The 20,025-nt window shown below is 43.7% G+C and overlaps 1 protein-coding gene across 1 annotated transcript in view; it reads right to left on the bottom strand.

Annotated features, from left to right (window-relative positions):
• The window catches only part of tmtc1 (transmembrane O-mannosyltransferase targeting cadherins 1), a 276,866-nt gene that overhangs the window by 236,604 nt on the left and 20,237 nt on the right, over window positions 1-20,025 (bottom strand). The window contains exon 2 of the mRNA XM_030439340.1: window positions 5,363-5,540. Within this exon, the coding sequence (XP_030295200.1) occupies window positions 5,363-5,540 (178 nt within the window). The remainder of the gene's footprint in view (window positions 1-5,362; window positions 5,541-20,025) is intronic.

Here is a 20,025-nt window from a genome sequence, read left to right as displayed (position 1 = left end):
AAAACACTTCTGGAGTCAAAAAGGCCAAACTAACACACTTATCAACAGCTTCCTTCCACAAGCTGTTAGATTGCTGAACTGCTGATCTGGAACATGTGCACTGATGCACTTCATGAGTCCTTAGTCATAGCCATTGTCATACATTTAGTTTTAAATTATTATCTTTATATATTGTATTATTCATTGTGTTTGTGTTATTGATCCTGGAAAAACGTAATCCAATTTTTGTTGTACTACTTTGTTGGTACAGCAAAATGACAATAAAGCTTTGATTGACTGATTGATTGATTGATGTGCATTACATCAACCAGAGTAAAAGGTCCTGTGCTTAGCCATGCTATGCTATGCTGTATGCTATCTAGACCCAGTTCAACGTTATCAGCCTTTGAAGAAACTAGTGCAGTGCCCGTAAGAAAAGTGTATTCCTATAAAAAAAGTGGGAGGTTAAGCAGCTTTTTAATGGATGGCCAAATGAGGCTGTGTTTGAAGGTGGGACGTCAGGGATATTTAGGTTTGTTGTGAAATCCGATATTCCAGGGTATAATTGGCTGTTTTTGACTATTTTTGATTTTGCCATTATATTTCACCTTAAAAGCTATTTACTTGGTGTCATTATTTTCAGCACAACCTCACATGTGTGACTGTACAGTTCTTTTTTCATTTTGACATACTGTATTAACACAATGGACCTAAAATCACAAAAAAACATAAAATCCGAGTAGAAAAAGTTACAAATATGTCTAAGAAACCTTTTTTTTTTTTTTTACTTATAATGCAAATATAAATTGTTGTTTGCTAAATTTGTGCATACATTTAAAAAATGTACAAAGTTATATGTAACTATTTACATTTAAATGCAGGCAATGCTCAGGTCTGCCTGAGCTCCTTCCAGCTGAATGAAGAGCTGCACTGCCTGCTCCACATTCAGCTTCTCCTCATTATTCTGACTCATTAAACAAAAAACCGACTCCACTACACACTAAACACACTACACCAAACACTACATAACACACTAACTACACACTCCAAACACGCTAAATGTCACAAATCTCTCAACTCTCAATATCGCTGTCTACACACCGACCGTCGTTGCCTGTCAATCATCCGCCTAGGTCCCTCCCACCACTTCCTGTTCCTCAACAACCAAACTTGCTGCTTGGACACTTTCGTGACAAAAGCCCGTTTTTACCGTTTCTTCCTGCACCAGACACAAAGCAAACGTGATGGCAATGTTCGCGAAAAAGCGTGGCGGACATTATTTACCCTAGGTCCGGTTTTGGACATGCCGATGCGTCCGGTCCGTCGCCTCGGGAGGTGGGCCGTGTAGCTAGCGGCTAGCAGCTAGCTAGCAGCTAGCTACACATGAACATCCACAGATTCCACTTTGTTGTCCGCGCGTCTCCAGATCTCCTCAGACCTGAACAGACTCGGTCCGGACGTTTCTTCAGGTATGTCGTGGGCTTGAGCTCTGCAGTGATTGGCTCTGGTGCGCACGTGACTGTGGTTGCTCTGGTGGACAATGCTCGGCGGAATTTGTAAAGCATTGATGAAATAATTTATTCACGGTATCATTGCAGTCCAAACAAATGCTTAGATGCACACCACTGAACCACACAGCAGCCATGTTGAAAGTCTCGGGTCAGTGTGATCCTTATCCGAAGAGATATTTGACCAACAGAAACATACATACACACACACACACACACACACACACACACAGACAGACAGAGATTCCTTGTATTTATAGATAGAAGGTGCTGGCGGTTCCTTGGCTGATGAGCAGAGAAGGAGAAGGTTGTAATCCCAATATTGAACAACGCTATTCCTGCTGTACTGATGAAGGTCTGATGAAAGAAAGCAGGTGGAGGGTACTGGTTGCTCCTTTCCTTTGCAGAGATAGCGACTAGGTTCTAAATTGTTCCTTTCTTCATTCGTGTTTCTTGGATTGTGTAGTTAGCTGGTAAGCTCTGCATTGCAGCTGCTGGTGCTAACTAAAGTGAAATACTAGCAGGATACACTGCAATACATTCTGAATGCACTGCTGTGAGTAGAAGGTCTTTGAAACGCATTTCCAGCAGGCCCAAGACAAGGCCCAAAGCTTCCTTACTCATCCCAGAGGGCTGCCAGAGTTACGAAGTCCAATGCTGGGTTTGAGAATGAAAGTTTTTGCCAAATGCAACAAATACTCGAACCAATGTATGAAATTCCGAGCAGAAAATATTTCACAGAAAAAGCCAATTCTTGGTCTTTATGTTTACTTGCTACAGTCCCTTTGGGACAGCCGCCCATTCTTGTTTTTTTTCCTTCTTCCATGAACAGATCTCTGCAGTGTCTCTCTGCCTGCCGTCTAGCCTTTTCTGCTGGAAGCATACTCTCTGCTGTCTCCTGTCCACACCACCTTCCTCTACCTGCCTACTCTCCTCCTCATTCACCTTATTATTTTTCCATTGTTCAATAAACAATGAGCACTCCCTGACACCATTTTTGTGGTGGTAAACAAACTATTTTTGGACTGCACATCTGTCTGTAGTCTCTTCATTTTAGGTCCAACAAAAACCTCAACCCAGACAGTATTCACTGCCAAAGGTGCTTCAACTGCTGAGTAAAGGGTCTCAATAATTTTGTCAATGTGATATTTCAGTTTTTCCATTTTAACAAATTTGTGAAAAATTTCTAAAATTCTGTTTCCACTTTGTCATTATGGTGTATTGAGAGTAGGTTGATGAGGCAAAAAAATTAAAACATTTGATTTTAAATATTTTAGCATAAGGCTGGAACACAACAAAATGGGAAAAAAGTGAAGGGGTCTGAATACATTCTGAATGCACAGTATATCATTTACTATCTCCTTGGAGTGGAGATCGTGATTCTGCCACCACTTGGCAATGCCTCGGCCTGTTGAGTCTTCCTCCTCGATCCGCATTCTTCACATGTATTTTATAGAATTTCTTTGTATCAGATTTTCTGTCAATGAAATTTGTAAACTCTGACTCTGATGTCCGGTTCTGTATATGTGACTTCTATTGCATGTCCTGGGAGAGGGATCCCTCTGCTGTGGCTCTACCTGATGTTTCTTCCATCTTTTATTTTTTAATATGGCAACTTTTTCCTCAATCGAATCAAAGGTCTCAGGACTGATGTCGTTCACTGTACAGATTGTGAAGCCCACTGAGGAAATGTGATTGTGATTTTGGGCTACATAAATACGATATGTATCTATTATTCACCAGGCTGCTCAGATATAAAGACTGGACCTTACACTGCCCATGTCTTGTACTTTACAGCAAGACCTTGTCTTCCATCATCTACTGCACAAAATGTACCTGCTGCTGTTCACTGTTCGACTGTTCAAGAATCAGTTCCTGAGGAATCTGACAACAGCAACACACAGTAATGCTACAGTGATAGAGGGCTTACACAGCGACACACACCTTAGAGGTTTAAGATTAAGTGCATCTGAAATGCTAACCCATTGTATACATTTTCTGGACTGGGACAGGATATTACTCCGCACAGAGGTTGAGTAGATATGGAGAAGATTGTTATGGCTGTCTGATCTTAAATTCTAACTTGTTTACATTTTATCTACATATGACCCTGACTTGTGTGTCTTGGCTTGTTTAAAGAACCAGTGGTGGGCTAAAATTGCATCATCATACTCTTAGTGTAGGGCTTGGTCTTGAGGAAACTGTACTGAGGCATTTCCACTTTATTCAGATATTGTATAAATTAAACAGTTAATTGATTATATTGAAAAAATAATCAGTATTTTAATTAATAATGAAATAATCGCTAGGTGCTGCTCTAGTGGACACATTTGAGAAGCTGGTTTGAGACTGATCTCAGATTGACAAAAATGGCACCGCTTGGTAAAGAAGAAGTTAGGGAGTCATTTTTCCTTTTTTTCAATGATTACTCCTCACAGTCACAGGGTGTTAAAAAAAAGGATTTTTCTCTAATAGGAAGCACCAACACAAGATACTCAACTGGGACAAACCCAGCAGCACCTTAGGGGAAATGTTGTTTATGTTTAGGCTCTTAATACATTCTGAATCAACTTGAGCATAAATTCTGCCCCTGACTCATTATGCTGTCTTGCAGGGGGGTGCATTTTGAATGGAAAAATAATAAAAGCAATTCAATTCAGAAAAAAATCCACAAGGGACTATCCACAGGCTATCAATTTACTCTATCTTCATTGCACAATGCATTCAACCAATCAGTCAACCATGTAGGCTCCAGGAAAATAGTGAATGTAATTATGTTCTAGTGAAGGGTTTTATAGTGCTTTCCACTGGCTCTAGCTGAACTGAACTAATGCTACTTTGGTTGTTCCACCTAACCACACATGGCTGTCCGTTTACATGCTTACATGTAAAGATGAGCTGTGACATTGTGTGATACTATTCAGTCGTACTATGGACAACTTTGTTGGTTCAGTGCATCCCGTGACCCAGACAGTTACTGCCAAAATAATTTATTTACACGTTTTCCTCTGTTTTCACATGATAACAACTTACATTTTATTTGTTTTCTTTGAGATCCTAAGTTATTTATGTCATTATCAATAAATAACAAATGTTGTTTTCCTGAGATAAGGAGATTATTTATCATGCAAACATGACTTCACTAGATTCATAACAGTGGGCAATGACATACACTCACAGCTGTGGGCTGGGTTTGAGAGTTTCAAAGCAAACAATATGAACTTTTAATGATCTTTTGCTATTTGAATGTTGTACCTATTAATTTGATATGATCATACTTACATTATACCTACTGTGAGAGATAGGTGTAATATTAGCATTATAATGTAGTGCTTTTATCCACACAGACTTGTTAACACTTGTGAGGAGCAGCTTTCTAGAGTGCTTAGTCAAACTATGTCTGTAAGTCTGTGACAGATATAATAACAGTGTGAGCAGCTAAAATGCTTTAACGTTTTTTCTGTGTAAACTAAGAGCAGTATAAACATCAGTCTTGCATACCGTTATCAACTCAAAGAATGCGTTACTGTCCGGGCTAAGACCTCTCGTTAGCATGGTGAAAAATAACTACCCACAGTTATGGGTGTTTGAATGGTGTAGGCAAGTATGGATATAAAACAGTGAGATTGAAGTACAGTCCGCTGCATTGATCAATAATGGGTTATCATTGATCTGACATTTTCATCTTGAATCAGCTGCTGCACTTGTCAGGATGATTTATATGAATGCTTGCATGGCACTGCTGATCTGATAAAAATTAGTTTATAAGTAATAAGAGGGAATAACCTTTTTGTTTTCTTGTGATAATGGGTTAATTTCTCTGTTCTGCACATTCTCTGTGCCAGTTTGTGCCAGTCTATTTGTCATGTACTCACGGCCTCGGTGTGCACGGGGTGCACAGTGAAGAGCAGTGCCGTGACGAAGGCCAGGCGGCAGTCTTCAAACACACAGCGTTCACACGTGTGCATGAGCAGGCAGGTTACGGCGCAGTGCAAACACACGTTGACGATGTGGAAATAGAGAGGCGTCATGCCGTGCAGCAGGATGTTCAACCTGACAGACAGACAGAGAAAAATATTCAACACTGTTGGATAAGATGGGAGCTGCTGTGAATCTGTTGAGTAAAACATATGATTCAAACCCACAAAACAGACTGATGAATAGATGAGCACAGTCAGTGTCATTCATTTTCCCATGAAGCCTAACCATATGAAGACAAAAGAGGGTCAACCTTATCCAAACCCATTACTCAGCTACATACTGCTGTGGATTTTCTGAGGAAATATCTAAAGTAAATTACCTTTTACATTTGCTGGATAAAGTGATTGTTTATAATCCTGAACAGAATCTCAATCCATTTTCCGCAGTGCCATGAATTTCAAATAAAAAGAGCATGATCGTTTAAGAGAAAAATGTCAGATTCCGACACCAAATCACACCCTGCTTAAGATCCTTCAGCAGCTAATCCCTCAATGAGGACTAACAGTGAAATATGCAATTTTCACCTATAATGGACAAGCTGATAGCAGCAGTACTGTGGTTCAGGTTCCAGCTTTCATTCTAAAATATATTTTGCATTTTACAACACTTAAGATAGTGTCAGGATCTCAAGATGATTTTCTCTTTTCTTAACACTACTGCATAGAAAAAAGGGTGGAAGCTTTACGTATTCATATAGTCTACATCTAAGGTAAGGCTTTGCAAAGCAGAACAAAACCAACCAGGGAGAACAGAACAGAACATGGCCTCACAGCTGAACTCCTTATCTCTGATTGTAATTAGTTCTAATAGGGTTCACTATGAGTCCTCACCCAGTCCGTTAAGTGATGAAGGAGACTCTGGCCTCCACTGTCCCTCCTCTATTATTATTAAATGATGAAGACTTCAGACTTCAGACTCATTTTATTGTAATTTCTTCACCAAGGAACATGGAAAAAAAATGAAACACAGTGCTCAGGTCCGGTGCCAAGTTACAATATATAAATAAATATGCTACTAAAAAAAAGCATATAATATAAGCATATAATTATGTATAAATATAAACAATATAAAACAAACCGGTAGGAAAAACTAAAACTAAAAATTCAAACATCCAGACAAAGACTAAAGATGTATTCATAGCCAATAACTTAAAGTGCAACCTCATAACGTGCCAATAAGGGAATGGACATTTAAGCCATGCAGAAATCAGGGGTGCAGCATTGTTGAGCTGTTTAGCAGCCTGACAGCATCTGGAAAGAAGCTATTTTTCATCCTGGTGGATCTCGACCGGATGCTGCGCAGTCTCCTGCCTGAGGGGAGGGAGCAAAACAGTCCATGTGCGGGGTGGGTGGGGTCTCGCATGATGCAAGTAGCTCTGTCAGTGCAACGGCTGATGTAGATGTTCGAGAGGGGTGGAAAGCTGCATCCGGTGGTCTTTTGTGCAAACTTTACTACCCTCTGCAGTGCCTTCTTCTCTGTCTCGGTGCAGCTGCAGTACCAGACTGTGATGCAGGTGGTCAGTACACTCTCCACCACACATCTGTAGAAGGAGCTGAGGATGTTTGAGTTCAGTCCTGCCCCCTTCAACTTCCTCAGAAAATACAGGCGCTGATGAGCCTTTTTGACTAGGCTCATAGTGTTTTCACGCCAGGTGAGCGTGTTGGAGAAGTGTACACCAAGGTACTTAATGCTGGGGACAACCTCCACAGCTGTGCTGTTGATGTGAAGAGGAGGAGGAGTGGCAGTGCTGTTCTTTCGGAAGTCCACTATCATCTCTTTTGTTTTGCTATTGTTGAGTGTAAGGTTGTTTTCCCTGCACCACAGTCCCAGTCTATCCACCTCCTGCCTGTATGCTGACTCATCTCCGTTGGTGATAAGCCCCACCACAGCTGTATCGTCTGCAAACTTCATTATGAGGTTACTGTCACAGTGTGCTCTGCAGTCATGAGCGAGCAGGGTGTAGAGCAGTGGACTGAGGACACAGCCCTGGGGGGAGCTAGTGTTGAGGATGATGGTGGAGGATATGGTGTTATTAATCCGTACAGACTGGGGTCTATTTGTCAGGAAGTCCAGAACCCAGTTGCAGAGTGATGGGGCTAGTCCGAGAGTTGACAGTTTATTCACCAGTATCTGCGGTATGATGGTGTTGAAGGCAGAGGTGAAATCCAAGAACAGCAGCCTCACATAGGAGTTCTTCGTCTCCAGGTGTGTGATGGATGAGTGTATTAAGGCAGGGATGGCGTCAGCTGTGGAGCGGTTTGGCCTGTAAGCATACTGGTGGGAGTCAATTGTTATATTGATGGACTTTTTAATGTTAGCCATAACCAGCCTCTCAAAACATTTCATCACAATAGGGGTGAGAGCAATTGGACGATAGTCATTGAGACAAGACACTGTGGAGGCCTTTGGCACAGATACATGGTAGATGTCTTGAGGCATGTTGGAACGGTGGCCTGTGACAGTGAGGTGTTAAAAATGTCTGCCATGACTGATGAGAGCTGGTGTGCACAGTCCTTGAGGATCCTGCCTGGAACTCCATCAGGGCCTACAGCTTTTCGGGGGTTTATTTTCTGCAGCGTCTTCCTTACGTCAGCTGGTGTTATACTGAGAGGGGAGTCATCAGGTGAGATTTTAAACCTGGCGATGGTGCTGGTGTTTGATGACTCGAAACGAGCATAAAAGATGTTGAGAGCATCGGGTAGGCATTCTGCACTTTTCCTGTTGTAGTCTGTGATGCTCTTAATGCCCTTCCACATGCTACGTGGGTCATTAGTTAAGAAATGAACCTGTATTTTTTGAGCATAGATGGACTTTGCTCTCTTGACTCCCACTGTAAGGCTCCGTCGAGCGGCTCTGAGTGCCTCTGTATCCCCTGCTTTGAAAGCAGCATCCCTTATTCTCAGAAGACGGTGCACTTCTGCATTTAGCCATGGCTTCTGGTTAGGAGAGATGGTGATGGTTTTGATAGTAGTGACATCCTCCACACACTTCGCAATGTAGGCCAGGACTGATTCTGAATATTCCTCCAAGTTCACTGTATTGCCCTCTGTTGCTGCCTCTTTAAACATCTGCCTGTCTGTGGTTTCAAAGCAGTCCTGGAGCATTGGGACAGCTTCAGCAGGCCACACAGTGATGGTTTTCTGTGTGGCTGTCATTCTCTTAGTCACAGGGCAGTATGCTGGGACCAACATGATGGAGATGTGGTCGGAGGCACCAAGGTGGGGGCGGGGGGCAGCTCTGTACGTCCCTCGTCTGTATACACTTTGTCGAGTGTATTGTCACCTCTGGTGGCAATAGTGACATGCTGATGAAACGTGGGGAGAGTGACTTGCAAGTTCACATGGTTGAAGTCGCCTGCAGCCACATACAGAGCCTCCAGGTATTTGTTTTGGAGCAAGCTTATAGCTTCATGTAGCTCGTTCAGGGCAGCATTGGCTATAGCGTCTGGAGGAATGTACACTGCAGCTATGACAACGGCTGTGAATTCGCGCAGCAGGTAGTGTGGCCAGCATTTGATAATCAAATACTCCACTGCCTCAGAGCAATGTCTTCCGACCAGCAAACAGTTTGTGCACCAACTTTTGTTCACATAGATGCAGACTCCTCCTCCTTTTGTTTTTCCTGACAGTTGATCGCGATCCGAGCGGAAGAACATCCAGTCATCAAGTTGGAAAGCAGAGTCTGGCATGCCGTTGCTAAGCCAGGTCTCTGTCAACACAGTTACACAACAGTCCTTCAGATGAAGGGCCATAGATGAATTTACCAGGAGGCCCGGTCAAGGTTCCGACCCATCCACAGAGTGAAGGCTTCAGAGGAATTGAAATTTCTCCTTTCAAGGCATTTAGCTGATGTGCTTATCCATAGAGACTTACAATGAGGGAGCAGGTTGGGGTTCAGTGTCATGTTTCAGGACATTTAGACAGGAAGCATGGCTGCTGGAGGAATCTAATCTGCAACCTTTGTGTAATGTGCTGCTGTATAACCACTACTCTTAAAAACGATTAAAAATAAGCTTAAGCCACAACCCTACATAAGGCCACATAAAAAATATGTTATCGTGGTCATTATTCTGAATGATTTCTGAACTGATTCAGTCCACATCATTCTTTCTCTTACACACACTCTTTCTCTTACAAATATTTTTTTTCCCTCCTAGACAATAAAATAAAATGCACTGTTGCTCTGTTCAGTTCAGCAACAGCCTTTTTCAACATGAAGCTTACAGTGGCAATGTACTACTCACTACAAATTGACTACTTAGAACATAAATATAAACTCACCTTTCTGATGCAGAACATATCAAACTAAGGAGAGACTGGGTGGGACATGCCTTCCACTCCTCATTAAACACAAAAGCTAGGGGGGTTGCCATCCTTATTAGTAAAACATTTAACTTCAAATTAATATCAATAGAAAAAGATAATAACAGAAGACTTATCTTAGTTAAGGGTGAATTGAACTCCAATAGGGTTACACTTGTTAATATATATGGCCCCAACCATGACGACCCTGCTTTTTTTAATGACCTTATATTAAAGCTTGCAACTGCCGAGGGGCACTGTCTGGTTGGTGGTGACTTCAATTTGGTATTGGACCCCAATTTAGATCGATCCACGTCAAGAACTTCTAGTCGCTCTAAGGCTGCTTCAGTACTCCTTAGGGGGATGAGGGATTTGGGACTGTGTGATATTTGGCGACAACTTAACCCAAAAACTAAAGATTTCTCATTCTTTTCAAATGTTCACAAGTCGCATTCCAGAATTGTCATGTTTTTAATACCTCACAATATGGCTGCCAGAATCACTAATTGTTCCTATCTATCAGCTACATTGTCCGATCATAACCCTATAAAAATGACCTGGGAAATTGAGGCTACACAAACGAAGCCCCTTACCTGGAGGTTTAAAACATATATGCTTAAGGACTCTGAATTTATTAGATTTATGAGAGCCCATATTGATATGGATATGTATTTATGGAAACGAATATAAATTCCTCATCTCATGCTTTTATATGGGAGGCCTTAAAAGCGTATATGAGAGTCCAGATCCTATCGTATAGCTCTCACAAGTTCAGGGAAAAAAAGAAAACTCTTGCGAATATGGAAAACGAAATTAGAGAACTGGAGCGTGAACATGCTCGCACTAAAAGCGAAGTGGCGCTTAACACACTGTCTTTAAAACGGATCCAATATGATAACTTATGCACTTTTAAAGCTGAAGCTGATTTAGCCAGGACCAGATATCATTACTATGAATTCGGCGACAAAACCAGCAAGCTGCTAGCTTGGCAAATTAAAAGGGAAGAAAATGAAAAATCTATACACTCTATTATTACAGATGACGGAAGATCTCTCCATAACCCGCATGATATAAATTGTGAATTTCAATCATTCTATGAGACACTTTATAAGATGGAACATGGGATTGAGAACACCAAAGCAACAACATTTTTAAGTTCATTAACCCTGCCTAAATTAGACCCTGATGACAAAAACATCCTGGATGCCAATATATCTGAAAAAGAGGTTCTTTTTCAGATATATTCCCTACAGAATAATAAAGCCCCAGGGCCAGATGGCTTTCCAATCGATTTTTTTAAAACCTTTTCTGATAAGCTTATAACCCCTTTAACAAACATGCTCAACGAAGCACTGACTAATAAAACTCTACCAAGCTCTTTGGAATTAGCCACAATAATTTTGCTACCAAAACCAGGAAAGGATCATCAATAATGTACTTCTTATCGCCCTCTCAGTCGTCTGAACTCGGACTATAAAATCCAAGTTCAGAAGCAGTTCAGTCTTGATGCTAACTGCATCAAGACTGGAATGTATAATCCCAAAAATTGTTAATGCTGATCAGACTGGTTTTGTTGAAAATCGATACGGATCGGACAGTGTGTGTAGACTTTTTCATATTATCGAAGCAGCCCACTCACAAAAGGACCCCATACTAATACTGTCAATGGACGCGGAAAAGGCAGGATCGAACCCAGCTTTCTTTTTCAAACTCTTGAAGCGATGAATTTTGGAACTAAATTTTGGAACTAAATTTATTCACTACATTAAAACACTGTTTAACGGCCCCAAAGCACACATTTTAACAAATGGGGTCTTTCTGATAGCCATAGAACTTCTAGCTATTGCTATTCGCTCTAACAACACAATTGCTGGCATTAGATTTGGAACGACTCTGCGCATAAATTGGCTCTGTATGCAGACGATCTATTAACATTTGTTGCAGATCGTGCAAAATCTCTCCCCCCCCCCTCTTACATTGTTTTCAACAGTACAGTGCAGCTTCTGGCTATAAGTTAAACCTTGCAAAGAGCGAGGTCCTGCCTCTAAACATACAGGACATCTACCTCAAGAACTTAACCAAACCTCTGCAGTGGCGCCTCAGTGGACTTAAATACTTGGGCATAAGATTCATACTTCTGTAGATAAAACCCTTAAAGAAAATTATACCAATCTCTTAAACCAGATTAAAATAGACTTACAAAACTGGAGGGACCTTCCGCTATCACTAATTGGCAGAGTTAATTTAATTAAGATGTGCATCCTCCCCAAGTTCTTATATCTTTTTCAATGCATCCCATTTAAAGTACCCAAATCTTTCTTTGTTGACCTTAATAAATCTCTAGGTAGCTTTCTTTGGAAAGGTAAACCCCCTAGAGTCAAACTATCAACTCTTCAGGCCCCATACTCTAAGGGAGGGTTAAATCTTCCCAATTTTAGATGCTATTACCTTGCAGCTCAATTTTGCTCATTATTGGTGCTGGCTGAATGGGGACAAATGCGTGGCAAGATGGCTTCGTATTGAACAACACCACTTAAGGCATGTCCCGTTGAAGTCTCTTCCCTTCCTAAACTCCAAGAAAATACTCCTAAACATTAGCAAGAACCCTATCGTTTTGAACTCTTTCTCTGTATGGCATGAAGCTTATGCTGCCATCGGTCTGAACATCTCTCTATGTCGTAAGACTCCCCTATGTGATAATCCTAACATCTCCCATCATATTACAGATGGTATGTTGAGCAATTGGGTTAGCAAGGGCATAAAAACAGTCGAAGATCTATATACCCAAGGTAAATTTTCAAACTTTCAACAGCTGTCAGAGAAATCTAAACTCCCCAAAAATAATTTATTTAAGTACTTCCAAATTAGACACTGGATCCGCAGTATCCATCAGACTTTTCTCATATCCCCTCGGAATCCATCCATCCATCCATCCATCCATTATCGTCTGCTTATCCGGGGCCGGGTCGTGGGGGCAGCTGCCTGAGCAGGGACACCCAGACTTCCCTCTCCCTGGACACTGCCTCCAACTCTTCCGGGAGGATCCCAAGGCGTCTTCCCCGGGGTCTCCTCCCGGCGGGACATGCCAGGAACACCTCCCGAGGGAGGCGTCCCGGGGGCATCTGAATCAGATGCCCGAGCCACCTCAGCTGGCTCCTCTCGATGTGGAGGAGCAGCGGCTCTACTCCGAGCTCCTCCCAGGTGACAGAGCTCTTCACCCTATCTCTAAGGGAGCTCCCTGCCACCCTGCGGAGGAAACTCATTTCGGCCGCTTGTATCCGGGATCTTATTCTTTCGGTCATGACCCAAAGTTCATGGCCATAGGTGAGGGACGGAACGTAGATTGACTGGTAAATCGAGAGCTTCGCCTTTCGGCTCAGCTCTCTCTTTACCACGACAGACCGATACAACGACCGCATTACTGCGGCCGCTGCACCGATCCGCCTGTCAATCTCACGCTCCATCCTTCCCTCACTCGTGAACAAGACCCCAAGATTCTTAAACTCCTCCACTTGAGGCAGGAACTCTCCTCCCACCTGGAGGGAGAAAGCCACCTTTTTCCGGTCGAGAACCATGGCCTCGGATTTGGAGGTGCTGATTCTCATCCCAGCCGCTTCACACTTGGCTGCAAACCGCCCCAGGACATGCTGGAGGTCCTGGCTCGAAGGAGCCAACAAGACCACATCATCCGCGAAAAGCAGAGATGGGATCCAGTGGCTCCCGAACCAGATCCCCTCCGGCCCGTGGCTGCGCCTAGAAATTCTGTCCATAAAAATAATGAACAGAACCGGTGACAAAGGGCAGCCCTGCCGGAGTCCAACATGCACTGGGAACAGGTCTGACTTACTGCCGGCAATGCGAACCAAGTTCCTGCTCCGGTCGTACGGGGACGGTCCCTGTACGCCCTTAACAGAGGGCCTCCGACCCCGTACTCCTGGAGCACCTCCCACAGAATGCCACGAGGGACATGGTCGAATGCCTTCTCCAAGTCCACAAAACACATGTGGACAGGTTGGGCAAACTCCCATGAACCCTCGAGCACCCTGTGGAGGGTATAAAGCTGGTCCAGTGTTCCACGGCCAGCACGAAAACCGCATTGTTCCTCCTGAATCCGAGGTTCGACTATCGGCCGAATTCTCCTCTCCAGTACCCTGGAATAGACTTTCCCAGGGAGGCTGAGGAGTATGATCCCCCGATAGTTGGAACACACCCTCCGGTCCCCCTTTTTAAATAGGGGGACCACCATCCCGGTCTGCCAGTCCGGAGGCACTGTCCCCGACTGTCACGCGACGCTGCAGAGACGTGTCAGCCAAGACAGCCCCACAACATCCAGAGACTTGAGGTACTCAGGGCGGATCTCATCCACCCCCGGTGCTTTGCCACTGAGGAGCTTCCGAACTACCTCAGTGACTTCGGCTTGGGTGATGGATGGGTCAACCTCTGAGTCCCCAGCCTCTGCTTCCTCTATGGAAGGCGTGTCAGTGGGATTGAGGAGATCCTCGAAGTATTCCTTCCACCGCCCAACGATATCCCCAGTCGAGGTCAACAGCTCCCCACCTCCACTGTAAACAGTGTTGGTGGAGGACTGCTTCCCCCTCCTGAGGCGCCGGATGGTTTGCCAGAATTTCTTCGAGGCCGACCGGTAGTCCTCCTCCATGGCCTCCCCGAACTCTTCCCAGACCCGAGTTTTTGCTTCCGAGACAGCCCGTGCTGCCGCACGCTTGGCGTGCCGGTACCCGTCAGCTGCCTCAGGAGTCCCCCGGGCCAGCCAGGCTCGGTAGGACTCCTTCTTCAGCTTGACAGCAACCCTTACTTCCGGGGTCCACCACCGGGTTCGGGGATTGCCGCCGCGACAGGCACCGGAGACCTTACGACCACAGCTCCGGACAGCCGCGTCAACAACGGAAGTGGAGAACATGGTCCATTCGGACTCAATGTCCCCAGCCTCCCTCGGGATCTGGTCAAAGCTCTCCCGGAGGTGGGAGTTAAAGATCTCCCTGGCAGAGGGTTCTGCCAGACGTTCCCAGCAGACCCAAACGTATCGTGAGGGTCTGCTGGGAACGTCTGGCAGAACCCTCTGCCAGGTCAGTCCGGCTTCCTCCCCCGCCAGCGGATCCAACTCACCACCAGGTGGTGATCAGTTGACAGCTCAGCCCCTCTCTTCACCCGAGTGTCCAAGACATACGGCCGGAGGTCAGGTGACACGACCACAAAGTCGATCATTGATCTCCGGCCTAGGGTGTCCTGGTGCCACGTGCACATATGGACACCCTTATGCTTGAACATGGTGTTCGTTATGGACAAACTGTGACTAGCACAGAAGTCCAGTAACAGAACACCACTCGGGTTCAGATCGGGGAGGCCGTTCCTCCCAGTCACACCCCTCCAGGTAACACTGTCGCTGCCCACGTGGGCGTTGAAGTCCCCCAGGAGAACGACAGAGTCCCCGGTTGGAGCACTCTCCAGTACCCCTCCCAGGGACTCCAAGAAGGCCAGGTACTCTGCACCGCTGTTTGGCCCATAAGCCGAGACAACAGTGAGAGTCCTATCCCTGACCCAAAGGCGCAGGGAAACGACCCTCTCGTTCACCGGGGAGAACTCCAACACATGGCGGCTGAGCTGGGGGGCTATAAGCAAGCCCACACCAGCTCGCCGCCTCTCACCGCGGGCAACTCCAGAGTAGAAGAGAGTCCAGCCTCTCTCAAGGTCACGATCCGGGGATTGGGCCGCCGGGGCCCCCGCCCACGACTGCCACCCATATCCCACTGCACCGGCCCCTTCTGAACCCTCCCGCGAGTGGTGAGCCCACGGGAGGGCGAGCCCACGTTGCTCGTTCGGGCTGCGCCCGGCCGGGTCCCGTGGGCACAGACCCGGCCACCAGGCGCTCGCCTGCGAGCCCCAACCCCAGGCCTGGCTCCAGGGTGGGGCCCCGGTGACGCCTCGTTGTTCTTTCTGTCATCAGGGGCGACTGAACCGATCTTAGTCTGACCCGTCACCTAGGACCTGTTTGCCTTGGGAGACCCTACCAGGGGCATTAAGCCCTGGACAACATAGCTCCAAACCCCTCCACCACGATAAGGTGCCGGTTCAAGGAGGAGAAAAACAGGGGAATTGGAATCCCCGTTTGAAAAACATTTAATGTCTGAAACATTAAACACTAGTAAGGGGCTGATATCTGCTATCTATGCTATTCTAAATACTAACCTTATAACCTTATATAACCTTATATATAATAAAATTAATACAAAGAAGAAATGGGAGTCAGATCTTAACATAAGATACGACGACAATGATTGGTGTAATATGCTTGAAATCTCCCAATCAGTACTTATCTCAACAAAACATAGACAAATACAGTTTAACATATTTAATAGAACATATTATACTCCATATAGACTGCACAAAATACACCACAACTCCTCACCAAACTGTCAGAGATGTAGAACCTGTGAGGGAGACTTGCTCCATATGCTCTGGAAATGTCCTAGCTTAGATACCTATTGGAAATACATCATTAATATAGCTTCCAAAACTACAAAGGTCAAGATCCCCCCTGACCCGAGGATATGGATTCTGGGAGACATACAAACTCTAAATGCAAGCTTTACAAAAAAATATTTCATATTACTCGTTGGTACAGCTGGTAAAAAATGTATTTTGCAGAATTGGAAATCAGAGTTTCCCCCATCGCAGAGACAATGGTTAAATGAATTAACATCCTATAGCACACCTGAAAAAATCCTATTCAGTGTGAGGAAGAACCCAGAGAAGTATGAAAAGATATGGGGCTCATTTTTGGCCTTACTACCATCACTACATCACTTTAACTAGTTCGTCAGCATATAACTTGCTCCCCTGTACTATCTTGTATACTATACTTCTATGATGTTGTGATTATTTGGGACCTCATACAGCACTCGATTGTATTTTATTTTGCTTTTCTGATGTAACCAAAGATGAACTTATGCAACTGTTTATTTATTTATTTATTCATTTTTATTTCTTACCGTACCAGGGCTGAGGGTGGGTGAGGGGTTTTAATTTTGTATTTTTGTTCTTTTTGTATGTCTTGTCTGTGTCATTATTTCTATAAAAGATTTCAATAAAAATATATTTAAAAAAAAAGAACATAAATATAACACATTTACTCAGTTGAAGCCCAATATGTCACTATTAAACTTTCACTAAACTTTCTTTGTTGCATTACTAAGATAAATACATACAAAAAATTTTTTTTTTTACCTTGTAAAAAGCCACTGTTCTTGTTTTAGATTCAGCAAAACAAAGGTCAACAATGAATAACTTAGTAAAACTCAATAAATGTGTTTTTAATGCTGTTATAAACAACAGTTTATAAACAAACAAACATATTTAATAACAGCATTACAAACACAATTGAGGCAGCTGCATCTGTATGTCTTTGGACCAAGGCAGGAAGCAGGACGCAGGAACAAGAAGTTGTCGGTCTCATCCAACCTAGTACTACTACGAGTATTTTCATTTATGTACTTGCAGATATCAAGTACTGATACAGATATTTCTACTGCAAAAATAACTATTAGTTTACAGATGCACTGAATTGAAAGACAGGATTTATTTTCTTCCCTGCTTGATACAACAAATGATAATAAACTAAATACAAATGATCATTATTTCCTGTGTCAACAAAAAGCCTCCACATTGGCACTGTCTTCACATTTGACAAAATCAAACTTGACAAAATATCAATGAAATTTGACAAATTAAACAATGAAACTTATTATACAGTTAACACAGTAAAACTCAGTGTGATATATATTGAAGTAGCCTAGTAGTGGTATCAACATCTGCATGTAATCAAGAACTGACTGTCAAATCAAATAAAGTAATAACATTTCAAAATGTATTGCCACTTAACATTCAATTATACGGATATATAATACTGTAGAAATGTATTATTTTCTTCTTTTTTTAAGGAAAAAGGGTTGTATTTAATAATAATATAGCTTTTTAAAAAATTTGCATCTTAGGTTTCAGCTACTGCACTCATGCACTACTTGACAACCCCCCTTTTTTTTTTTTACCAAAAATCCAAGCAGAACATTCATTAGCTTTTAGAGTGGCCATGTGTAGTTATTTTTCTCTGTCTCGGCTCACACATCTCTCTTTCTTGCATGCAATTGATCAGTGGATTTCCTTATCCACTAAAGTCTAAAAAGGTGGTGCTGGTCAAAATAGAAGCACCCTGTCAAAATGTAAAATACTCTATTAATTATTGACTATAGGTCCAGGTCTGTATAGGACGGCGTCTGGGTCCGGACTTGGACCGCGGTCCACCTGTCCGGAATGACAACAAGAAATGACAAGCTGGGGCGCTGTTTAGCTCAGTTGGTAGAGCGCGCGCCCCATGTGCCGAGGCTCTGCAGCGGACCTGGGTTTGACTCCCGGCCCAGGTCCCTTTGCTGCGTGTCACTCCCCCTCTCTCTCCCCCTGTTTCCTGTCATATCTTCAGCTGTACTTTCAATAAGGCCAAAAAAAATACTTAAAAAAAGAAATGACAAGCCTCGCTCTGATTGTGGTCTTCAGTTTCATGCAATGAAAGGCCTAATGTAATACAGTGGTATTGGTGCGTGGCATCTGTGAATTTTTACGAGTATGAGTATATGAGCGCAGTATTGGCCTGATACCCAAAGCCAGTATGGGTATCGGTACATCCCTAGCCCATGTAGTATTATGCTTTATACAATCCTGTGTTTCATCAAATGCTGATGAATGACTGGGCCTTTTGAGGAAAATCAAGTTAAGTACCTTAAGTACCAGCTGCAGGACTGAGAAGAAGCTGACCAATTGGATTGGTCAGATGCACGGATTGGTCAGATGCCTTCATGTCTCGTTCTGTCCCTCCCTCCTCCGCGCGTGAACACATTATGTTTCACTGATGCCAGAAATATTCAGCAGAAATACAGAGTTGCAGGAGAAGACGTTCATTTGGTTACAATGGCAGAGAAAATGCAGCCAGTGTTACTTGTAACAGCTCACCCCGCTAAAAAGGCAAGGAAAAGAAAGCCTGAAAGGCAGAAAAGGCTGCAACGAAAAAGGCTCTGGATAAAGAAAGAAGTTGGGGGGTGGAACTTAGAGGAGGTGCCACTTTCAAATCTTGCTAGCTCTCTTGCTAGCTCTCCAGGATTGTAGACCCTAGCTTTAAGGCCAACCAGGTGACAGTGCTGATACAAGCAGTCAGAATTCTTTCACAGGATGGCTGCACTTGCTCATTCCAGCAACCCTCGTAGTATAGAGAACAACTTTACTGCGACATTGTAATGTTTTAGCTTGTGGCCTTCATCAGGAACTGTGGTATACTTCGAAAAGAGCATGAAGACAGGCTGGAGAGAAGGAAGCCTGTCCTACTTTGTCTAATCTGCTGCTACTGTAAAGCAGACCCAGAAAAGTAAACTTGGATATATGGATGGATGGATGGATGGCTGGATGGATGGATGGATGGATGAATTCCAAAATGACAAAATTCTCTAAAAGAACAAGTTTAAGGTAATCTCACCCGTAGCTATGAACCTGAGCATGCAAGATTGGTGAGATCACATCCAGTGAGGGAGGCAGGAGAGGTGAAGGAGAGATAATGGTGTCCTGTTTCTCTGCGGGTAAGTGACCATGCAGAAACAGCAGCAGCAGCAACAGGGTGATGACTTCCTGTCCTCCAATCCAATATCTCACGCTGGAGACTGGGCCATGACCCAAAGGAAGGTTGCAAGAATACTAAAAATAGGTTGGTAATTATTCTGCAGAGCATTGCATCAGCAGTTAACAGCTATGGTAATTTGCCTTACCAAATCCCTGCCATGTAAATTAGGCTGAATAAAAACTGCAGGGAGCAGACAGACAACTAAAAAAACAGGACGGATATGCATTAGGTAAGCTTTGGATATAGAATAAAGAAAACCTCTGTCTAAAAGAAGTGATAACTGATAATTAAATGGCTGGCAAAATGGCAGCATGTTGTGGATCCTTGAACTCAAGGTTATATTTCTTTTCTGACATAGATAAACAGCAATCAGTAACTAACATCCCCCTGAGTCAGCTTTTCTCGGACTCCAACAGCATCATCTATCACTTCCTTCACCTTCTTCTTTGCCATTTCTTATTTTTCACATTCCACCTCCACCTCTCGTACTTGTCTCTTTCTATTATGTGCTATGATTAAGTCCTCCTCCTCCTCTCATTCACAAGAAGAGCATCCGTCACCAATTCTTCCTCCCCTGTCT

The sequence above is a fragment of the Sparus aurata genome, chromosome 14, assembly GCF_900880675.1.
Source record: "Sparus aurata chromosome 14, fSpaAur1.1, whole genome shotgun sequence".
Taxonomy (NCBI): domain Eukaryota; kingdom Metazoa; phylum Chordata; class Actinopteri; order Spariformes; family Sparidae; genus Sparus; species Sparus aurata.
The sequence above is the reverse complement of the archived record's forward strand: the minus strand, read 5'-3'. Positions and strand labels throughout refer to the sequence as shown.